The sequence below is a fragment of the Zingiber officinale genome, chromosome 8B (genome assembly GCF_018446385.1).
Source record: "Zingiber officinale cultivar Zhangliang chromosome 8B, Zo_v1.1, whole genome shotgun sequence".
In the NCBI taxonomy this organism is placed as follows: Eukaryota; Viridiplantae; Streptophyta; class Magnoliopsida; order Zingiberales; family Zingiberaceae; genus Zingiber; species Zingiber officinale.
Window position 1 is genome coordinate 104,605,323 of NC_056001.1, and position 24,143 is coordinate 104,629,465.

The window sequence follows — 24,143 nt, forward strand, 5'->3', positions numbered from 1 at the left end:
ATCTCGGTTGTTAATTTTCTCACCTATTACATGAAACCTATTTACTATCTCTTTGAATCTACCGTGCATTTGGCTCATAGTTTCATTGGTCTTCATCGTGAAGGTTTGAAGTTGCCCTACCAAGAGATCCTTCTTAGCTCTCCTTGATTCGCTTAATCCTTCATTCAACTCAATAAGCTTTTCCCAAAGCTCTTTGGCGGAGTTGAAAGGACCAACCTTGCTTAATTGTTCCTTGGAGAGTCCACATTGTAAGGTTGTTATGACCTTTACATTTACTTGAGCCTTCTTTGAAATCTCTTTTGTCCCATCTTTGGTTGGAAAAGGTCCTCTAAGTAGATCCAATAGTTTTTCTAACCCATCTACAATGCTAAATCAATTTTTAATATCATTCATTAAGTAATACTCCATTCTACCTTTCCAATATGGGAAATCGTTGTCGTCGAAGAATGGTGTTCTAGCGGTGCTATATCCCTCTTGAAATGTCATCTTGATGTCCAGTTGACGACGAGTTCTTTCGAGGCTGACCTTGCTCTGATACCACTTGTTGGGATATTTGTGTTCGGCTAGAGGAGGTGAATAGCATTTCTTAGATTTCTTACCTACAACTTGTTAGCGGAAGCAAAAGCAAAGGAAAGGCAAGAATGAAAACAATAATACAATGCTAATTCCTTGTGATTTACTTGGTCTCTATCTCCTTAAGATGACTAATCTAAGGGTCCACACACACACGATCAAGCTTCACTATGCTCTTCTCCTTTTTGAATCAAACATGAAGGTGGAGAAACCCTTACAAAGTGAGCTCTTCCTCTTACAAGATAAAAGAATGAATTTGGGAGGAAGAGATTAAGAATTTGTAGACTTGGAGATTACTTGGAGAGCTTTGAAGGTTAGAATGGCAAGTGTGTTCTCTCCAAGCTCCAAGAATAACTTTCATATTTTTTCCCGACAGCAGTCGACTGATGGCCACATTTATCGACTGATAGGCTTCAACAACACTTAAGATTTTACAAGATTTTCTGCCATTAGCATGTAACGGTCACTTACCAATCGACTGATGTTTGGTACCAGTCAATTCGTAGTCGACCACAACTCTCTATTTGTTTTAGGATCGGGTATCAGTAGACTGGTACAAGCATCAGTCGACTGATACTTCTTAATATGAGAGTATAGCAATTTAAGCATGATCCTTTCATACTTAAACCATACCCTTAGCCTAGATTTATACCTTCAAGCATCTTCCATCAACCCTATGCCCTTAGGGTGCTTTTGAGCCCATGGCTCCTCATCCTTGCGCTTGCCTTCAAATGCTTCCTTCAGCTAAGTTTTTTTTTGCCAAGAGGCCGCAACTCCGGGACTTTACTGCAAAGAGCCATACTCTGGGACTTCATCCACCAAGACTATCTTCTTAGACTTTCCTTGCCAAGTCTTCATACTTGAGCTTTCCTTTGTACCTGCTTACGCAATATTTATGATAGATCACTAACATTGTCTAACTTAAATTTATTTAACCAAACATTAAAAATAAATAATGCCTGGAGCAAAATTGCACCAACACTTTTTTTATATTTCACTAAATTTTAAATTTATATTAAATGAATTTATTTTATTATTTATGAAATTATTAAGTTAATTTATCAATATCTAGTTTGTAGACGTTAAAATTCGAGGATTATGGCAGAAGGCCTAACCACTAATCATATCAGCATTAGAAAGCATGCCACCAATGATGAGGTAGTGACCGTCCACAAATACAACTTGAGACTGTGCTCAAACATCTTAGACAGGATCTCAATCCACAGCTATATGAACACAGCTTGAACTTAAGTTGTAACCTTGATTGATCAAGAAGAAATGTTACTCCCTGATTGAACATGCGGGGGGACTAGACGTACAAGTTTGTGGAATCCATGAAGGCTTCCTTCCGGCCCACGCAAAGGCGGCGACTGCTCTAGCCACGTCCGTCCTCGCCATCAGTATGAGATATACTATAACTCTGCTTGGATGGTAAGAAGAGCTAGCTATGCTTGCGAAAACCATTGTTCAATTAATTAATTAGATTTAATATGGAGCATATTCAACATCTATGAACAACTAATCAGATTTAATATGGAGCATATTCAACATCTATTTGATTTGAGCAAGTTCAAATAGCTTATGAACACAATCAGGGAACATAAATTGTGATGTTCTTAGACTACAACGGGACTCTCTCTACCATCATCGACGATCCCAACTCTACGTCTCCACCTTCATATCTGAAACAGTAAGTTTTACCTTGCATCATGCTCTTCATTCAACTAACTACACGAGATAAAAATTTGATCATCGATCAACTATGAGATCGGCAGATGAGAGTCACGGTGAAGGAAGTGGCGAAGTGCTTTCCTACTTCCATTGTCAGTGGGTGTTATTGGAGTAAAGTATGCAGTGTTCATGTATCCTTTAATTGTTAATGTACAAATAATAAATTGGGTTGGGCTATAGCCCAAGACTGCCCATGCCTAAATCCGTCTCTGGTCATATCCTCCTCCACTATAACTAGAACTTTGTGATGCAAAAGGTGATTATGCTTATTCCAAATACTCCTCTATTGTTCGCCCCAAGGCTTTGTGAAAGGGAGGTAAATAACGTTATTGGATTTAAATTTTACTCATGTGATGCAATTTTACCATCTGAATGTCTAATTATGTGGAGGTCATCGTAAATAGAACTTTGGCAACTATAAGTGGAAACTGTCAAACTTTGTCAATTACAAAAGTTACAATCAAACAGATCCTGTTTTGCGTCTACAAATCCTTCACGTAGAGTAAGAGTAAGCAAGCACGAGTTCTTTGAAGATGAAATTCTCCTTCGATCTCCAATAGATCAAACAACTATTTATCTCACTCTGTCATCCATTAGAGCATCTACATTAGCTTTTCTAAACACAGAATTTACCTTAAATTTTATAGTTTATATAAAAAGAATCCTTTGCATTAACTATCCTATCTGATCCTGTCGGGAAGCTGAGAAGACGAACCCGTCGGAACGACATATCTGGAAGGTTGACCGCTTCCCCATGACCCGGCTGAAGAGTCGTCTCCTGTGTTGACCGAGTCGTCAGAAATCCTCCGGTCAACCGTACCTGCAGCCAGTGACCAGGTTGCCCAGGTCTCTGGTACCTCGGTGCTCGAGGCGTATCCTGACCCCGGGCGCCCTCAGATGGCTCGGTGAGCTGATTGTGGTGGTGATCAAATCGTCGCGACCCTGACGGATGGATGAGTGTGAGTCAGCAGAGGAGCCGGATCTAGGAGCAGCGATGTGGAATTCGGTGTACCCTGTATCCACAAAGCGGCATGAAGCCAGAATATGTCCTCGGCTCGCAGGTCGGAATACAACACGCACTGACGGCTCATAGGCCGGCTGGTAAAATGTCTCACCAGCATAGTGGTAATACAAAGAGCATAACATCACGGCTCGATGGCCGGAAAACACAACAGATGTCCGGAAATATAGCGGTGGGCCAAATCTACGCCAAAAGTAGGGGAGACAACAAATGTACAGCCGTCGAAGTCGGCTGTAGAATCGCCGGAAGAGGCAACAGTGACTGGGAGAGGCGGCGGCAGACCCTGTAAGCGGCGGTGGCCGCTGTAGGAGGCGCCAGACGCGAGAAGAGGCGGCTATGGCCGTAGAGAGCGATGTCGACCACCGGGGGCGTCAGTGGCGGCTACAGGAGGCCGCGGTTGTGCTCCTGGGTGAGACTGACGTGTAGAAGGGAGAGAGGAGAAGGAAAGCGACGCCCGGAGCAACTGCGTGCGTGAGGCGGCGGCGCAGCTCGTGAGGAAGCCACCAACGACGGGCTATGTACGCTGTGACAGAGACAGTGAAAACAGTGGGGGCCGGTGATGGAGTCGGTGAGCAGCAGAAGAGGAGGAGGAAGAAAGAGGACTGTGACCGGCAACCGACGCTCGAGGATGGCGGCCAAGGATGGAGCAGATTCCCCCTACCAAGAAAACCCCCCTATCTCCTCCGTTTCGTGGCCGCTGCCTCCCAAGGAACCCGACCTCTTCTCAAGGGTGAACAGTGATTCCACTTAAACCAAACCTAATTTCATGTCCAATGTCTGAAATGCCCTTCCCTCTTATCTCTTACCGTATCACAAGTCTCCCCTTCAAGTCTTGTCGAAGGAGGCGCAAGTCCGACTGACTAGACCAAGTCCAAAATAGAATCGTTGCCGCGCGCGAAATCAGATCACTGGGCTAGTCTTATCATATCGAACGAGTAGCTGCGACGACGCCGAGCAAGTGACTCAAGTAGTATCGAGTGAGTGACGAGTAATAGTGTTATCCAGGCAACGGAGATAATGTTGATCAGGTAGAAAGACGAGCGATCGAGCCGAGCGCATGATCGAGAAGATGCCGATCGTGCAACCACCAAAAAAAAATGTGAACCACGTAATCGAGAGAGCGTCGCGGGAGAGATGGTAGCGATGCCGAACGAACTACGAGAAATAATACCAAGTCGATAACCGGGCCAATGCTGAGTGAACGGCGAAACGTCAAGCGAGTGGCGAGTAAAATGCTAGTAGATCGAGCAACACATGAGATAACAAGCAAGCTGAGCGCGCGAATACGAAGGTGTCGACCGGGCGATCGGAAGGATGTCGATCAGGTGGATATACGTCGGGCGAATGATGCTGAGCGCATGATCGAGAAAATGTTGGCCGGGCGATCGGAAGAATATCGATCGGGTGAATAGATGTCGGGCGGACAATGACGAGCGGACGCATCACCCGTGAACTGAACGGAAGCGTAGCCTGGGAAATAGAGGCGCACGGACGCGAAAGTCTTTAGCCGAGCGGGCATAGAGCCCGTGAGATATCCTGGTCCGAAACCAGTGAACCTACTCTCACCCGCGATCATTAAAGATGTTCGACCCCGAACGGGTGAGATAAGAAATCTGATAAGCTGACCCGAGCCTAGTGACGATCACTCAACCCCGAACGGGGGAGATAGAATATATCTGATAAGTTGGTCCGAGACCAGTGAAGACTGCTCAACCCCGAACAGGAGAGATAGAATATATCTGATAAGCTTGACCCTAAACAAGGGAGATAACTACTTTGATGAGCTTGACCCCGAATAGGGGAGATGAAATAACTGAAGCTGGTCTGAGACCAGTAATAATCGCTCGACCCCGAATGGGGGAGATTAAATAACTGATAAGCTAGTCTGAGACCAGTAATAATCGCTCGACCCCAAACGGGGGAGATAAGATATCTGATAAGCTGGTTTGAGACTAGTGACAACCGCTCGACCCCGAACGGGGGAGATAGAAGACCCGATAAGCTGGTCCGAGATCAGTGACGATCGCTCGACCCCGAACGGGGGAGATAGAAGATCCGAAACTGGTCTGATATCAATGATAATCACTCGACCCCGAACGGGGAAGATAAAATATCTGATAAGTCGGTCACTCACCTCGAACGGGGGAGATACATGCTCTGATAAGCTTGACCCCGAACGGGGGAGAAAGGACATCCGAGGAATTGGTCCATGAAGTGGTCTTCAAGCCGGGGTTTTTATAGTCGTCGGTTCGACTCTAGGGTTTAACGTCGCCGCTCGACGGTCTTCAAGCCAGGGTTTTTATAGTCGCCGGTTCGACTCTAGAGTTTAACGTCGCCGCTCGACGGTCTTCAAGCCGGGATTTTTATAGTCGTCGGTTCGACTCTAGAGTTTAACGTCGCCGCTCGACGGTCTTCAAGCCGGGGTTTTTATAATCGCCGGTTCGACTTTAGAGTTTAACGTCACCGCTCGACGGTCTTCAAGCCGGGGTTTTTATATTCGCCGGTTCGACTCTAGAGTTTAACGTCGCCGCTCGACGGTCTTCAAGCCAGGATTTTATAGTCGTCGGTTCGACTCTAGAGTCTAACGTCACCGCTCGATGGTCTTCAAGCCGGGGTTTTTATAGTCGTCGGTTCGACTCTAGAGTCTAACGCCACCGCTCGATGGTCTTCAAGCCGGGGTTTTTATAATCGCCGGTTCGACTCTAGAGTTTAACATCGCCGCTCGACGGTCTTCCAACCGTGGTTTTTATAGTCACCAGTTCGACTCTAGAGTTTAACGTCGCCGCTCGACGGTCGTCAAGTTGGGGTCTTTATAGTCGCCGGTTCGACTCTAGAGTTTAACGTCACCGCTTGACGGTCTTCAAACATAACTCAAACCCGGCCGATCGGCACGGGGTCTTTGGCATCGAGCCCGTGGCTCGGATAATATACGCCCGGCCGATTGGCACGGGGTCTCCGGCATCTAGCTCGTGGCTCGGATAATATACGCCCGGCCGATCGGCACGGGGTCTTTGGCATCGAGCCCGTGACTCGGATAATATACGTCCGGCCGATCGGCACGGGGTCTCCGGCATCGAGCCCGTTGTTACGCTCCGCAAGTGTACGGAAATGTCACAAGTAATATAAAAGATTATCGTATCCACAGAGACTGGAATAAGCACTAGAAATGTCTCAATGCGAATTAGCTAAACAACTATCCAATTGTTTCAAATACAAAGTGAAGGTAAACAAATCTAATATTAAAGATCAACAAACAAGAGTTTAGTGTTTTGGGTTATGATAAGGGGAGATTCTAGGAGTTTCGGTTTCTTTGTAAGATTTCTTGAATGTAAATGGTTCACCAATTCTTATCCCTCAATTGCCAAACACTTGTAGAAAGTTGTCGGTTCTCTCTTGCAATAGATAACCGGTTAAGGACTGAGAAATGTATCTAAATATGATCAATTAGACGTGAACCTACGTTGTCCTTACACAGAAGTGCACCTATTACTATGCCTTCCTCGGATATCAACATAGAAGCCCACAACTTATTAATCTATCAAGATACAAGAAACTAATCACAAGATCCATCTTACTCTCTTGAATATTCTTATTTCCTCTTCAAGATTATCTCTCAAACGTCCTTACACGGGCTTGCACCTGTCACGTGGATCCCTCGGATGATCGAGTGAGAGTTTATCTTTACTAAGTCCACAAGAAATCCAAACAATCAATCAAGAATGAGAATTAAGCACAAATTACAATTAATCATTCAAGATCTAATTGATACAAGCAAGACAATGTCATTGAAATAAGAAATTGGCAAATCCATAAGAGATTACATCAATCCATCATTCAAATACTCCCTTAATCCTAGAATACAAGATCTACTCCATGAATCGAGGAAGAATACCCGAAGAAATAAGGATTACAAGCATTTCTTAAATCCCCAATCCAAGAAACCAAGAAAAGGGGGAAAGAGAAAACTTATCTACGAAGAAGCCTCGTCTTCGGATCCAATCCTCGCTCCGGAGTCGAAATCGTCAAGAACTCCCCTCGAATCGCCCAGAAATCCTCCCAAGAATGGGAGGATACCACCAAATCTTGCCTTCTCCCAAAGGGAAAGAGATCCCCTTTCAATTCATGAAGGAGGGTTTAAATAGAGGAGGAAATCGGGCGCCACACGGCCCCGTGACACGGCCGTGTGAGATTCACACGGCCATGTCCTCTTCCTTCTCTGCCAAAGCTGCACGGCCGTGTGACTCACACGGCCAGGACCCTTCTGTTCTCTGGAAATGCTACACACGGCTTGGCCTCTGGAAACCTCACACGGCCGTGTAGATCTACACGGCCATGTAAGGCATCTGCTCTAATTTCTTAAAATCAAGACACGGCCGTGTGAGATTCACACGGCCATGTCCTCTTCCCTTCCTGTTAAAACTACACGGCCGTGTGTGGTACACGGCCTGATGCTCTCTCCCTTCAATTCCTTCCAAGCTTGTCCGAGGACGCATAATCTTCACCAATTTCGACTCCTGTGTACAGAAAATGCACAAAAAGCAGATCTCCGAACCAAAAGAGTAAATATGCGAAAAGGAAAGCTGGAAGTATAAAAATGCATAGATCAAGCATGCTCAAAGTATGTAAATGTGCGTAAAAATATGCATAAAAGAGTATATAATCTACGCACATCACCCGTGGCTCGGATAATATAGGCCCGGTCGATCGACACGGAGTTTTCGGCATCGAGCCCGTGGCTCGGATAATATACGCCCGGTCTATTGGCACAGGGTCTTCGGCATCGAGCCCGTGGCTCGGATAATATACGCCCGACCGATCGACACGGGGTCTCCGACATTGAGCCCGTGACTCGGATAATATACGCTCGGCCGATCGACACGGGGTCTTCGGCATCGAGCCCGTGGCTCAGATAATACACACCCGTCCGATCGGCACGGGGTCTTCGGCCTCGAGCCCGTGACTCGGATAATATATGCCCGGCCGATCAGCACGGGGTCTTCGGCCTCGAGCCCGTGGCTCGGATAATATACGCCCGACCGATCAGCACGGGGTCTTCGCCATCGAGCCCGTGGCTCGGATAATATACGCTCGACCGATCGGCACGGGATCTTCGGCATCGAGCCCGTGGCTCGGATATGATGGAAACCCGGTTGATCGGCACGGGAGTCCTCGCTCGAGAAACCATGATAAATTCTATGACCAAAAGAGAATATAGCTGAAAAACTAACCTGCCGACCAGCAGAGGATTTGACTCAATTTCTCGACTCCCGAATGCCCGTGGAGTGAGGAGGATATGATATACTCGTCGAAACCCATCAAGGCCATGAGGATGGCGGAACTTTCCGGGTCATCCGTCTTCACGTTCCAGACCAGGTGCGTTCCCACAGACGACGCCAATTTGATCCTGTCGGGAAGCTGAGAAGACGGACCCGTCGGAACGACGTGTCTGGAAGGTTGACCGCATCCACATGACTCGCCTGAAAAACTGTCTCCTGTGTTGACCGAGTCGTCAGAAATCCTCCGGTCAACCGTACCTGCAGCCAGCAACTAGGTTGCCCTGGTCTCTGGTACCTCGGTGCTCGAGGCGTATCCCACGAATACATAAGCAGTCGAATAAATGGTGGCACAATGAAATAAGCAACGAGTACGAGAACGTACCCTGGCCCCGGGGGGCGCCCTCGGATGGCTCGGTGAGCTGATCGCGGTGGTGATCGAATCGTCGCGACCCTGACGGATGGATGAGTGTGAGTCAACAGAGGAGTCGGATCTAGGAGCAGCGATGTGGAATTCGGTGTACCCTGTATCCACAAAGCGACATGAAGCCAGAATATGTCCTCGGCTCGCAGGCCGGAATACAACACGCACTGACGGCTCGATGGCCGGAAAACACAACAGATGCCCGGAAATATAACGGTGGGCTGAATCTACGCCAAAAGTAGGGGAGACAACAAATGTACAGCCATCGAAGTCGGCTGTAGAACCGTCGGAAGAGGCGGCAGCGGCTGGGAGAGGCGGCGGCGGACCCTGTAAGCGACGGTGGCCGCTGTAGGAGTCGCTCGACGCGAGAAGAGGCGGCTATGGCCACAGAGAACGATGCCGACCGCCGGGGGCGTCGGTGGCGGCTACAAGAGGCCGCGGTTGTGCTCCTGGGTGAGACTGGTGTGTAGAAGGGAGAGAGGAGAAGGAAAGCGACTGCGTGCGTGAGGCGGCGGCGCAGCTCGTGAGGAAGCCACCAGCTGCGGGTTATGCATGTTGTGACAGAGGCGGTGAAAACAGTGGCGGCCGGTGATGGAGTCGGTGAGTAGCAGGAGAGGAGGAGGAAGAAGGAGGGTTGTGACCGGCAACCGACGCTCGAGGATGGCGACCAAGGAGGGAGCAGATTCCCCCTACCAAGAAAATCCCCCTGCCTCCTCCGTTTCGTGGCCGCCGCCTCCCAAGGAACCCGACCTCTTCTCAAGGGTGAATCGTGCTTCCACTTAAACCAAATCTAATTTCATGTCCAATGTCTGAAATGTCCTTCCCTCTTATCTCTTACCGTATCACTATCCATTATCTAAATCTAGATTTCATTAATAATATTTTTTTTTTAATTTAAGAAATGAAATTCATTTCTTAAATATTAATATATTATTTAATTTAGGAAAGAGAAAAAAAATAAAAGGAATGCATTGGTAATGAAACCTAGATATTAGGGCATCCACAGTCATGAAACCTCTCCATGAACTTCTTTGTTACTACATTCGCACCATGTTAAAAGTAAAAAATCTCATATATATTTTTACATTATAAAAAAATCTTCCAACAATTCCTTCCCATACATTTTGTTAAATATATTTCTCTCACCTCTCCATTCTACATTATATATAATTAAATTTTAATAAAATTTAAATTCACAAATTATTAATCTAAAAATTAACATTTCCTAGTTTTTTTAATATTTTAATATTTTAATTTTTAAAATAAAAAATAAAAATATTTAATAATAATAAAAAAAAAACAATGAATAAATGGCTCCATGCCTCGTTATCAACAAAGGAGCTCTTCGTTGGAGCCACGTGAGTTCCCACTGTGGATACTCTTAGGGTTTAGGAAGAGAAAAAAATAATAAAAAATTGAAAGAGATCAAGATAAAAATAATTTGAAAATAAAGATAATAAAAATTTTAATGCAGCTGATATAATGTGTATTTAGAAATGATGATCTAAATTTAATAAATTAAATAATTTTTTAAATTTTAAAAATATTACAAGAAATTGGCATGAAAAACTTTCGTTTGAAAGTTATGCTGAAGGTTGAATTATTTTAGGTCACGGATCCTAACTCATCTGGCTGAATCAGCTTGTCGGAGATGTTCCTATTGTTTTTTTTCTTCAATCCAATCGGATTGACCTTCGATTCCAGTCCTGAGGCTTTGCGATGATGGGCGGTGGTCCATGCATCATGCTGCTGCTGCTGCGTACCACATGCGCCCAGTCCCAGTCCACGCACAAGAGGCCTACAGCTACATCCCAGTCGAATCCAGAGCTTTGACGGGAAAGAAGATGGAAAGCGAAAACAACTGGATGACACATAAAAGTACTGCTTTTCTTGCCTTTCTTCCTCTCTCTCTCTCTGCACTGATAAAAATCTCGCTTTTTCCCCTAATTCTTCTCTGCTTTGCAGCTTGCAGGTTACGTTGATTGATCTTGGGTGAGGGAGCATTTCCGTTTTTCTGTTTTATCTTCGCATCTCGATTTGTTCGCCCAATTTGGGGTTTCTATTTCTTTCCGTCTAAATCTGACGCCGTACACTTGTCTCGTCTCGATCTTGGAGATCGATTTGTGCAGCTGATTCTTCGGGCTCCTATCGTCAGTCGTCAGAGCCAGTTCTTGGTCAAAGAATCGATCTTTGTTTATTCGTCCTCGGCTTCGATTGGCAATGTGCGTTGCTCGGACGAGGGTAAGTGAAAGAGGAGAAAGTGAATGCGTTTTTAACCGGAGCAAAATGTATTAGGGTTCCTTGGGTGACCGCCTCGCCGGCGAACGATGGCAACCGACGTACGGCCACGAGATCCGAGCATTCAGTCTCCCATGGTCCCCCTCGCAACCCTCATCGGCCTGGAGATCCGAGGCGGCAAGTCTGAGAAGCCCTCCATTAAGTACGGCAACGCCGCCTTCGCTAAGAGGGGCGAAGATTACTTCCTTGTGAGGCCCGACTGCTTCCGGGTTCCAGGCGACGCCACCTCCTTGTTCTCGGTCTTCGCGGTATCCTTTCCCCCTTTCGGTTTGAGCTTCCACTATGCATTCTGTTTCTCTGCAGTTTCCTTTCATTTGACAGCCGCTAGTTGGCAGATCTTTGATGGGCACAATGGAGCTTCAGCTGCTGTATTCGCAAAAGAACACCTTTTGGACCACGTCATGAGCGTAATTCCACAGGGAATTAGTAGAGAAGAGTGGCTTGAAGCCCTTCCCCGGGCGCTTGTCGCTGGTTTTGTTAAGGCAGACACCGATTTCCAGCGAAAAGGCAAGATTTTGTTCATCTAGGCTCTTAATTCTGCGCTCTAGGCCAAACTTAAACTGAGCTTTGTATGCTCTTTCAGGGGAGACTTCCGGGACGACAGCAACACTCGTTGTCATTGACGGTTGGACTGTGACAGTTGCATCTGTTGGCGATTCGCGCTGCATACTAGACTCACAGGATGGCGTAGTTTCGTTGCTTACAGTCGACCATAGACTGGAAGAGAATGTTGAGGAGAGAGAGCGTGTCACTGCTAGTGGTGGGGAGGTTGGAAGACTTAACCTTTGCGGAGGGAAAGAGGTTAGGCATCAGCAGAAAATTGCAACGCCACAATACTAGCGAAGACTTGTGCTGCCTATTATCTGATCTATCTCCTGCTGCTTCTCAGGTTGGGCCACTTAGATGCTGGCCTGGTGGGCTATGCCTCTCCAGGTCAATTGGAGATACAGATGTAGGCGAGTTCATCGTCCCAATTCCTCACGTGAAGCAAGTGAAGGTGAAAGTTGCTGAGCTTAGTTATTCATAGTGATCCTGTTTTTTGAACTAGTTTGTTGTTGGGTGGTCAGCTTTCTGCTGCTGGAGGACGGTTGATAATTGCTTCTGATGGCATATGGGATGCTCTTCCATCTGAGCTAGCTGCCAAAGCTTGCCGAGGACTTCCTGCAGAACTTGCTGCAAAGCTTGTGGTGAAGGTGATCAAAGTGTTAGCCAATTTGTCTTTATTGATTTGATTACATATTTCTTTCTCAGAACTTCCATTTTGTTCACTTAAAGAATTCTTGTATGATCAACTTGGTCAGGAAGCTTTGCGAAAAAGTGGCCTAAAAGATGATACAACTTGCCTAGTTGTTGATATAATTCCACCAGAACATACATTTGTACAATCTCCAACAATAAAGCAGCAAAACAAATTCAGATCTCTTATTTTCGGGAAGAAGTCAAAGAATGGTGTTGGAAAACCTACCAAATTGTCTTCTGTTGGAGCTGTGGAGGAGTTATTTGAGGAGGGGTCGGCTATGCTGGAAGAAAGGTACTATTGTGACTTTACTATGATCATCTGCCATTGGTTTTTTACTTGACCAGTCAGGCTCTGATGTTTTTTTTATACTTCATTACTTGCTATCCAGTAATCCTAGTGGGATAAGATTTGATTGTTGTCATTGTCCTTGTATTACTTGTTATCCAGTGCTGGGTAATCCAAAACTCATTCATTTCCTTTTGGATATAGACGACGCCCCTTCCAGTTTTTGCCAGATAAGTATGTTGTGCATATAAGTGTTCTAGTAATTTGGTTAGCCCAAGGGGTTGGAATAAAATATTTTGAGGCTTGTCCTCAAGTTTGCTTATTATATGAGCTTGATGTATATGTTTAGGAATAGACCAGATGCGATATTGTTACTTCAAATATAACAGATTTAGAAGAGGAGAAGTTAGTTAAAAATAATATGATGTGTACTGGAATGCGGTTAGCAGCTTAGCACAAAATAGAGGTCAACTTGTATCAGGCTTCATGTAGACTAATAAGGAAAAACTTCACATATATTTAAAAAATATAGGATTTTTTAAGTTCACCACTTCAAAATTTAATTTTATATGTATTAGTCTAAAACTTAAAATTTTGGTGTTTATTTCTCTTAAATAAACTTTAAGCATAGTGAAGTAGGTCCTAATTGTTGAATATTATAAATTAGAACCCTTTGGTATAGAGGTGTTGGTAAAATGGTAAAGATAAGTATAGAGATAGTTCTAGTTTAATCTGGAATCAATCTAACAGTCCCTCTCAAGTTAGAAAATAATATCAATTGTGCAGCTCAACTCATTACACATTCCAAACAGATCGATGCAAATAAATTAGGAGTGCCTTTTTTTTATTATTACTGAACCTCTTGGAGTTTTGGTGTCGGGTTCTGCACGAGGCAGCAAGACCCACCTAGGGGAAGTGTGGAGGACATGATCTGTGGAGTGGTTGTTACAACATGTGGATTTGGTTGGATTTGTGGAGAGATGCGCAATGTGAGGATGGTTAGAAGGATGGACACAACTGATTAATGTGAATTGGATGCAATAGCAGATGGAAATGGAAAGACAGACGTGGTGGAGAGGATGAGTTGTGGCTGAAGGTAAATCACAACACAGCTAAACTAGGAATTCAGCTTTGATATCACTTTATGTAGCCATGAGACGAACAAAAATCATGAAGAGGAAAACCAAAACTCATGAAGAGAATTCAAATTTTATTAACTAAATGATGAAATTAACAAGAGGAAGTGGGGTCTCTTTTAAAAGCTCCAACTAAAACTCAGTAATAAATAACCTAATCTTACAAACTTGGTAAATGAATAATTTTTCCTTAAAATAAGTTAGTCCCTTAAATAATAGTGAACTTTTTCAATTTTGCAATGACAACCAAAATAAAATCTTACATATTCTAAAAAGTTCAATGAGCCATAAAAATGTAGAACTTCACTTTCAATTTAGAACTAAGATTTTCATGTTTATTAAACTTCCTAATTAATACGCATCATGAGTCTTGCATCATAAGTCCTACCAAGATGTTTGCTGCACATATTGATCATGCTCAGTATATAGCTAGCCAACAAATTAGAGACTTGGTGGTGTCATGCTTCAGACTAAAGGCATCATTTGATCTGTTTTAAGAGCAGTTTCCTTAATAACATCCCCTTCAAACTGAAGACATGGCAAGAACCTAAGATTGCTAGAAGGACTATTGATGAAAACTTATTAATTATTAGTCAATATCTAATCAATGATATCATAAAATATGATTTATATTTGTGCTAAGATTTGGGTCAATCTTAAAATTATTAAGGAAAAAAAAAATATTTACCATCTGTTGAATGGTGAAAAGCATGTTCTATTCTTCTAGTTCTTGCTTATTAAAAACAATGTGTTGCATATGCAAAAAGCTCAAAAAGTTGATATGCACTATTGTTAATTGAAAGTAGTTGATAAAAATTTAGCCTTCCCTTCTCATCAACTTTTCAGATGCTAGTATCAACTGGAACAACAACCAAGCATCATATCAATACATATGGAATTAGGTAGCTTACCCTGTTTGTAGGAATCTTGTTACTGACATATCAGTGTAGCTAATGTGAGTAGTGTCTATTACAAAAATAAATGTCTAGATGGAGGCAACATGCAGCAAGCCTTGTATTTGGATCACTCTTATGCCAACATTTTTCTTATAATAAAATAGCCTTAGTTAAATATCCACGTATTGTCTGTGGGCCACAGGATCACCACCCACATTCACCCACAAAGAGGGGAGGGAGTATTAAGTATAGAGAATCTTGATCTGGTCTTTTCTTAATAGCTTCAACTTTGGTACAAGAAATCATCCAATCAAATTTAATTGTGTCTAGCGTAGCTTAGAGGATTAAGTTGTTGCAGGTTGCAGTTAATATTTAATATTGTGGGATTGTAGCACCAATATCTAGTTGACCCTCGGACATGTAGAATTGTTGACTTCCTTTGCCACATATAACACTGAATTATCTTGAGCTACTTGAACTGACACAAAGGCCACGAGCTAAGGAACAGCAAAGCAACAAAAAAGGGGTCGGCATATGAAGAATCATTGCCGGACTTTGATCTCTATTAAATGATTCAGATATGTGCCAATATGAAACATGTTTGGATGCTTAGCGGACTCTCGGTGAATACTTTCCTTTGTTGTTGGCTTGTCGGTTTTCCAATGTCATCTTAAAAAACCATCAAACTTCTTGTGACACTTTAGGACATTTTCTCTGTTGGGTTATCATTGATAAGATGCTCAATGGTGAAACTCTTAATTTAGTGACGAGGGAAGCTCATCCTTGTGTCATTTAACCTTGTGCATATAGTTGTTGAGCTGCGGTGAACCAAGGAGGGAAAGTACACTAGGCTCATTCAGGGCTTGCATCTCCCTTCACCATACTTGGCCACTAGATCTCCATCAAGGATTGCTTGGTCCATCAGGCAGCACGTGTACCTACAATCAACGCCCACAACTGCCAACCACTAATACTGTGGGCTCCTCAACTCCAACAACCATACAGGTGATTGGATCTGGTCGCAACAGTAGATTGCATTAGGGTTCACGATCTAGGAAGAGTGTGGTGCTAATCTTGTTTCCCTTGTGAACTTGGTTCTTGGTTATGATGGCCTGGATGAAGAGATGAAGGGAAAGTCTATTGCGCAAGTTCAAGTCAATGGACTGCGAATAGGACATGTTTTCTTGATCCACGATAAAGTAACTTTAATCTGAACATGATTTATTTAATAAACAGGTCGAAAGTTGTGATGCAGACATGATACAATTTTAGATGGATTGATTAATATGCTCTGTTGCACATCTGTTAGTTATTTTTTATCAATATTTTTTAAAAAAAATACCTATTGCAATATGCCCTTTCCCACACAAATATATGCTATAGAATCTTGGTTTTAAGTGTCTATACTATCACACTAAGAGGTTGAATGTGTTTCTAGTACTGTAGTTTAAATGCTAATAATTGTTCATTTTCGAAAAGATCCTATAAGATTTAGTAGTGGGCATCATTTCTATTGCTGTTCGCCTCTCAGACACTTTACTGCCAATCTTATCTGAATGAAGCCATGTATGTGATACGAAAATAGCAAGATTTGTAGTTTATACGATAACTCGATCCTTTTTAATAGCATGTGCTATGCCGTTAGTCGACCACAGACCGCTTGGGTCATTTAAATATCCTGATTTAAGATGTGTCTAGAATATTACCAAGAGATTAAATATGTTTTTAGTACTGTTTTCCAGTTAGATGTTTATAATTGTTTCATTTTCGAAAAGGATCTTGTAGGATTTAGGAAGGAGCATCATTAGTTGTTCATCTCTTATCGCTTCCAATTACTGTTGACTTTTGTTCTGAAGGAAGCCAGCTCAGAAATAAAAATAGCAAGAGATGCAATTTAGACATAGCTTGATCTTTGCCAATGACATTCTGTATACAGACTGGGAAAAAATTTCTCGCCGACGGAGGACTCAGGGACTCTTCGATGTGCTATCTGCCAGACAGATCGAGTGTTGGATGATGATCTATTAATCGATTCCAGCGATTCATTTTCTGCAACATCGAAAGCATGGGAGGGTCCCTACCTTTGCCATGATTGCCGGAGAAAGAAAGATGCCATGGAGGGAAAACGGCCTCGCGAATCGACGATGTCCAGGTGAAATACAATGTGCAGCTAAATTAATCTAGTAGTAAATGTAAAATGAGTAATGCGAATAATAAACTGTCAGGCTGATGCTCCTCCAAGTTCATCGTCTAATTGTTGTTTGATGGATGTAAAATGTGTGATATCTTAGATTATGTAGCTTTGAAGACTAACCGATTCCCGCGTTTGTATGAACCAGTATCGATGCAATCCTAGTATTTCCAAGAAAAGTCTTTTTGTACTCCAATAAAATGGGAAGTGTTTGGTCCTCTTCAATACGAACAAAGCTTGTTCTGAATGTGATCTTTCCCCAAATTACAATGGTGTCTCAAATGACTGCGTCTTGCAGCAGTGAGGTTGCGGCCATTTGTGGCAGTTTTGGCACGAGCAACTTCACAACCATCTTGTGGAACCTTGCGGCCTTCACAAGGTGGCTGCAAGGTTGCTCAAGGCCACAACAATTGATCTTGCAGAGTCGTTTTGCGGCAGCTCTGCTGTGAGTCACTCGCGGCCGGCTGCGAGCTCGCGGTGCTACTGTGAGGAGATTCAAGATGTTGAGGACGGATTGACTGAGCGGGAAAGAAAGTTCGTTCTGCCCAAAATCTTGCAGACAAAGAACATACCACAAAAATGATCTATGGACAGATTTTTTTGATCTGTCTATGTTTTTTTTTTTTTACAATGGGTCCATGTTTTTCCTCATCTACTAAATAATGTTTAAAATTTGTATAGTTTTGTTGTGTGTATATTTACTTAAAATAGTAACTAATTTTCAAGTACCCATATTATATTCTGAGAGCAAAGAAGATAGGGTTATAGGGCAAAAATGAAGAGGGCGCTAGTCATTTGCAAAATCCTCTTATGAGCCTTTCATTTTTAATTGAAGTCAATGGGCACCCCAGTTAGTAGGAACTGTCTAAAATATTCTGATCATTCGACCGTGTAAAAATTAGTAATTAGTTTTTACAATAATGACTTATATATTTTGATTTTATTTCTCCAAGTGATATTATGATTAAAACAAACGATATGAACTTTATGACCGAATCATTGACGAGGAAGGAAAAATACAGAGCACACTGATGAGAGAATGAACTGATGAGAGAATGAGATGATTTGATGGACTACCGTATTACAAAATTGGATGAAAAAAAATTAAATTGGGTCTTATATTCCAACTGTATATAGAATTTTAGGAGAATCTAATTAATATAGAATTAATTGATAGCCTGATGCAATATTATGATGTTTAGTCATTAAAAATTTAATGAAAATACTCATACATTTAAAAAATTTTGTAATAATAATGGCTCCAATTTTATTTGGGCCCTAAGCATAGACCTTAAAGGTCTATGCCTTAAGCCGGACTTGTTATTAGACATATGTTTACATATCCATCTTAATATTTTTCTCTATGTAATTCTCATCTTTTACTTTTGTGCTTGAAATAATAAAATATTCAACACCATATAATATAACATGTCTAACTGTCATTTTCTAGATATGTGAGTTAATTACTAAGGAAAAATAAAAAAAGATATTCCGATGCATGAAACTCCGTTAATGCAGAGTCTCAGAGAAGAATCTATTGTACGTAATCTTATTTTGTATTACAAGAAATCGTATCTATGACTCAAACTCGTGATTAGTCACACGGAGACAACTTTACTATTGCACTAAGGCTCCGTTTGATTGCATGATAGGATAAGATTATATTTTCAAAAAAATTTTAATCAAGCGTTTGGTAGAGTTGATTAGAGATAGGATTATAGATGATTAAGGATAGGATTCATAATCCCTTGGCCTCAAGGAGAATTATTTATCTTACCTTTAATCTTATCCTAATCAATCCAATCCTATCCTATCATGCATACCAAACAGACTTAGCGTCTCCACCTTCATGAAAGAAAACAATAAAATTTATAAAAAAAATATTATCATTATTGTTTTACATTATCTAAGTTATGTTGAAATGAAACTTGAATTAGGCTTAGTTTTATTGGTTGTCATGATATCCACTGAACAAAGGTTGAATGGAAAACAGTATTTGCCAAAAATTAATAGTACTAATTTGTAGATAGGTAAATGATTGTTGATAAGAGAAGACAGATTCTTGTGAATGATAGGATATGATAGATTTTGTCTTTTTACTGAACTTAGAGAGGTTCTGTGAGACAATTATAGTATATTTTATACTGTAAAAATGGTCAGATTCGATTGGCTATCATAGCTTGAATAAATATTCAGACAGATTTTAACTTTATTGTGCAACTGATGTTTATGTTAACCAATTGTAATAAAAAAAATGATTAAGCTCTCCCATGCTCCCCTCACATCCTTAGATTATGTACATCAATCATATGATCGATTTATAACCGACTGATTACTGGATGGAAGGAATTTTTTCTCGAGGACATGCGTCGGTCGGGATTTAATTCCTGTTCCACGGTAGTAAATATGTGATGTTTATGTTCACCAAGAACTATATGACAGATCCAAAGGACTTATTGAACAGTCCAATTATCTTGATAAGAAAGATTGGTGGGAATGGCTACAACCATTCATTCTTCCAACTAAGAAAGGTGGATGAAATAAGAACCTTCATTCCTGAAGTAATTGGTTTCAATTAGTTCGGCGAATAGTGTGAGACTTATGCTTTTACTTGTGTTTTACTCTATTCTACTAGTTCTGACATTAATATTCAGGGTTTTGGATGAGTAGGAGTCGATCAATCTTAGGGCAGCAAAGACAATGTTGGTTCCAGGGACAATGTTGATGTATAATCCCTAGTAACAAATGATGGAATATCTCAAAATGACTCAACGTTGTCTCGTTAATGAATGCTAATAGTTTGTCGGTTATACATGCAGTCATGCGAATATACATATACGGTTAAATGCAGAATATCTTTATAGTTAACCATTCCCTGATGTTATCCAACACAGATTTAAAACTGTTCTATTCAAACTTGCATCATCCAGTTCAAGGCGCAATCTCAGTATATAATTTTAAATACACCATTTCGGTTGTGAGATCTGGTAACCCAGAAACATCAGATTGTGTGCCATAGTATTTGTGTAAAATGCAACTGAAGATTTAGCATTTTAGGTTTGAGACTATCAAGTTTGTAAAATCCTATCATTCCTTGGAAACCTCCTACTCCATTCAGATTGACTCCTTAATTTTTCTTCTATTTATTTTTTTTTTCCATTTATGTTAACTATTGTTATCATCGTGTTAACACCAATGTAAAAGCATGATGTTAATTAGTACTAATGTTGAAAAATGATTCGTATTATTCCAGCATCAATCCTATAGAATACTATTTCTTAAAGTGGCAACAAGAAACGCATTGAAATATATCATCAAGTAGTATGTAGTCAATCTCACCTCATTTCCAAAGAAATTTTGAGTAAAATTCTCTCCTATAACATGATGCCCTGAATCATTCATCTTCATCAATTCAACATTTCCATTTGAGCAGCAATTGGTATTAGTATTCTCCATTGAGTAATATGGGCATTAGTAGCACCCATCAGCATTTGAAGCCATGGCAAACAGACAGGACAATGATCATGATTAGAGCGATAATGATGGCCAAAACAATCAGTTTAATCTTCATGTTCTGTAGCCACATTTTCCTTCTCAAGTTTGTTCCTTGCTGCCTGAAATCTTGAGCCTGAACACAAATCACAGATTAAATAGAATCAAAATCATGGGGAAAGAAGTGCTGGAATATCAAAACAAATAACAATTGCTGCAAAATGCAAATCATTACCTGAGAGCGAAGATTTTCGGTTTTATCCACAAGTAGCTCAATTTTCTCTCCACGATCAAGCACCTATGATCAGTGGAAGCCGTAATAAAAATTTAGAAAATTAAGGCAACTTGGGATATTTAATTTATGCAATCGGTTTGGAGTGTTGAATGGCAAGATTACCTACCTTCTCGATGTTCTCCATCATGACTCCTTTTACTTCAGAAACTTGAGCTTTCACTTTGGCCAGCTTGCTGATTTCCTCAGGGTTGTTGACACAGTACTGCATGTGCTCTTTAAGTTTGGACCTGGAGATGTAAATAGAAGTTAATAATTCTAGTTAACTATTATGGAGCAAAATGCTGATAATTAGTTGGATAGTCAAAAATGGCACCCGAACTCTCGGTTTAAACTGTTGGCTGCAGCTGTTGCAGCTTTTCCTCCTCCATATCTTTTGGTGAAGTCCTCCTTCACTCTCTCAAGGAATGCACTGGGGATCTGCCTTCCAGCTGCCTCAACTGCAACTACACAGTATGCTGCAAAATTGATGTACAATATCAGGTCCTATTAGGCTAATGGACAATTCAAAGCAAACACACACCAATGTCAAGTACAATTAGACAGGTCAGTGAATAAAAGAATGACTTGGTAAACCAAGTAGTGTTTGATTTGACATAGTTGGATAAAAGGATTAATGGTTCATCAGAAAGGGACTAGCTAGTATGGCACAGATGAGGGAAAATTGTCATTGTTTGTTCCTAAGATCCATTGAAATGGACATATCCTAGTCCATCAAATACAAGTCAACATTGCTAATACCAGATAGAGAAATTTAACTAAGAATTAACAACATTTTAAATTAGTTACCACTAGGAAAGGATCAATGTAAATTTAGCTAACAAAAAGACAGCATCAGTATAATCAGATTATAATAAAAAAGGCTGAATAAAGAAATTTAGCTGATAAAGAAATGATGTCATTTTGTCTGGACGGTTCTGGCCACTGATAGATGACCAAATACCTGATATTTACCTGTTTATGCAACAAAATTTGCTTTCAATAATCAGTCATGAAGTTCTCATCATATTCATATTTATTTGCACTATGTCTCCAACTATTTATATGTATATTTATATTCAAATCCAAGTTTCTCAATAGCAATTAACTATATTATCTCTCTATACCCAACACTCCTTGTCCATAACATAGCTAAGAAAAAACAGTTAGGATGAGTACTGGAAAATGGAATATGATCTGCTTGTTTGAGAAAGTATTTATTGTTTTGGCAACTATACATAGTCAGAACCAATTCTCGTAACAAGTCAATGATTAACTTAAATTATAATTACTTCTAGATTTTCTAAATTCGTTGTAATCATCCTTGTAATACTAACATAGTTCATAAAAACAAATCCAGGATGGGTTTGGGAACCTGAAATACAATCTGTAATGTTGAAAAAAGCAGTTTAAAATACAATCTGTAATGTTTCAAAAAGCATTTTAGGATACGTATTGGAGGGAGGAAGCATGATCTTCATTGTTTCCCACAGGTGGCTTATGGGGACAAATTTGTATACGCTGTAGTGCATGGCATTGCATATACCATAAGTGGATTTATCATGCAGCGGAGCTATAGATGCAATGTATATGCATATAAGAACTGCATTGTACATAATTCACAAAGTTCTGTTCAACTTTTCAGTTCATCTAGATTATTCAAATTTATTAGATTCAAATAAATATATTATGTTGATGAAAACATTATGCATGAACATGACAAATTATCTACTTTTTATATATCTTTTTTAATGCATATACAAAGCATCAACAAAGTGACAGGGGCAACATCCCTTACATGTGCTAGAACAAATGCCAAACAATCAACTGAGTATTTAAAACAAGAAAGACTGCAATGGGATTGAGCTTCATGTGAAACCTTGTTGTAGAAGAATTAAGAGAGCTTGAGGTATAATTTCTTTCTTTTACATGTGATAGCGACTAACTGATTGAACAACTTGATTTAAATGAAGAGAGTATGAACAGTTCTAACGACTTGAGGAACCAGTAATGACTATGATAATGACATGATTTCATGTAATAAATCTCTTCTTAAGATCACTAAAATTTCCTTATTAGATCCTAGAAAATTATTCATAATGATCCATAATAAGCATCTTATTGGATGGACAACTTAAACACGAAGTTCAACCTTGTTTAAGATGCCTCTCATTAGTTGTCAATCCATGAAGATTTGTAGCTGGATGCACATCAAATTCCAATGAAAGTCTTCTTTTCTTTCCAAAAACCATTCAACAACAGTTGTTCACACATAATATCATTTCCAGCCTAGAGATCTCTTTCTTTATCACTTTGTCAAAATTAACTGAGTCTACAAGCCATTGGTATTAAATTAATGACTGCATATGCATATGCAATGCACCAAAGCACTTCGTACATAGAGTAATCACATAGATTACTTGTAAAACAAAGGTAGATATAAATCGCACGATTTTACACTAAAATGATACAGAGCACACGCACATCACCAGATCAGATAGGTTGATGATTGTTTCTCTGCTACAGAAGAAGGAAAACAATTAACTTCAATCCAAAGTGAAAAACAAGGCCAAAGATGAACATCTCATCCAATTTTTTCTTCGAAATGACTAACAATAAATAACAAAGGCTACTCTTCATTACGTTGACATACATCTTAGGATCAATTGTTTCTCCGTCCACCTAATCCTACCACTCAAAGGACTTCAGTTCAGATCTAAAGGAAGCAACAACGTATCATCCTTCTTCCCCAAATACCAAAAGAATGTAACTAGAAACCTAATTCCTCCAAATCCACCACAAATCAGCTGAATCTCTCTAGGAAGCCAATCCAAAGACCCACGACAAACACAAAATGGCATAAGCGGTCAAACAAGAATAGATCAGATCACGCTCCGAACTTTTAAGTCATAATAACCACAGAATTGAACGCAAGGGCAGGGACTCACTGTAGCCGTCCTCGACGAGGTAGTTGAATGTGTGGCCGTCGCAGTCGTAGGTGAACTTGTTGTTGGCCGCGGGGAGCTTCTGGAGGCACTGGGAGGCAATGGTAGTGAAATTTCCGGTGAATTCCGTGTACTCCGACAGGATCACCGTCCCCCGCGCAACGAAGCTGTAAATGAGCGTCTGCTGTCCCATCCCAACTCCTAGCACCCCCAGGAGGAAACCCTAACGCCAGATCTGGGAAGCAAGCTCAAAGGGAGAAAGAAGAAGCAAAGCTGCAAAGAGAAGAGACGTTCCACTTTTGCTGCCTCCCTCTCACCGGCAAAGCCTTTTAAAGAGGGAATACGGAAGGAACGCTGCTTCTCAACT

The 24,143-nt window shown here is 41.2% G+C and overlaps 2 protein-coding genes across 5 annotated transcripts; one reads left to right on the forward strand and one right to left on the reverse strand.

Moving 5' to 3' along the window:
- Positions 1-10,681: 10,681 nt before the first annotated feature.
- Positions 10,682-17,247, forward strand: LOC122016329 (probable protein phosphatase 2C 33). Of its 4 annotated transcripts, XM_042573591.1 has the most exons (10): positions 10,682-10,900; positions 10,988-11,014; positions 11,152-11,244; positions 11,318-11,568; positions 11,656-11,827; positions 11,904-12,121; positions 12,210-12,317; positions 12,388-12,513; positions 12,622-12,851; positions 16,814-17,247. In XM_042573591.1, exons 4-10 carry the CDS (start codon positions 11,350-11,352, stop codon positions 17,031-17,033), a joined length of 1,293 nt encoding a protein of 430 aa, XP_042429525.1. In that variant the 5' UTR covers positions 10,682-10,900; positions 10,988-11,014; positions 11,152-11,244; positions 11,318-11,349; the 3' UTR covers positions 17,034-17,247. The 4 variants fall into 4 exon arrangements, with proteins under 4 accessions (XP_042429525.1, XP_042429524.1, XP_042429522.1 ...); XM_042573590.1 differs by having other exon boundaries at positions 10,682-11,014; positions 11,138-11,244; XM_042573588.1 differs by having other exon boundaries at positions 10,684-10,900; positions 11,138-11,568.
- Positions 17,248-20,312: 3,065 nt separating this feature from the next.
- On the reverse strand, positions 20,313-24,119 carry LOC122016331 (vesicle-associated membrane protein 721-like). Its single transcript, XM_042573593.1, has 5 exons — positions 23,780-24,119; positions 21,169-21,310; positions 20,962-21,082; positions 20,796-20,858; positions 20,313-20,696 (listed from the first exon to the last, which is right to left on the reverse strand). Exons 1-5 carry the CDS (start codon positions 23,967-23,969, stop codon positions 20,553-20,555), a joined length of 660 nt encoding a protein of 219 aa, XP_042429527.1. The 5' UTR covers positions 23,970-24,119; the 3' UTR covers positions 20,313-20,552.
- Positions 24,120-24,143: the final 24 nt, after the last annotated feature.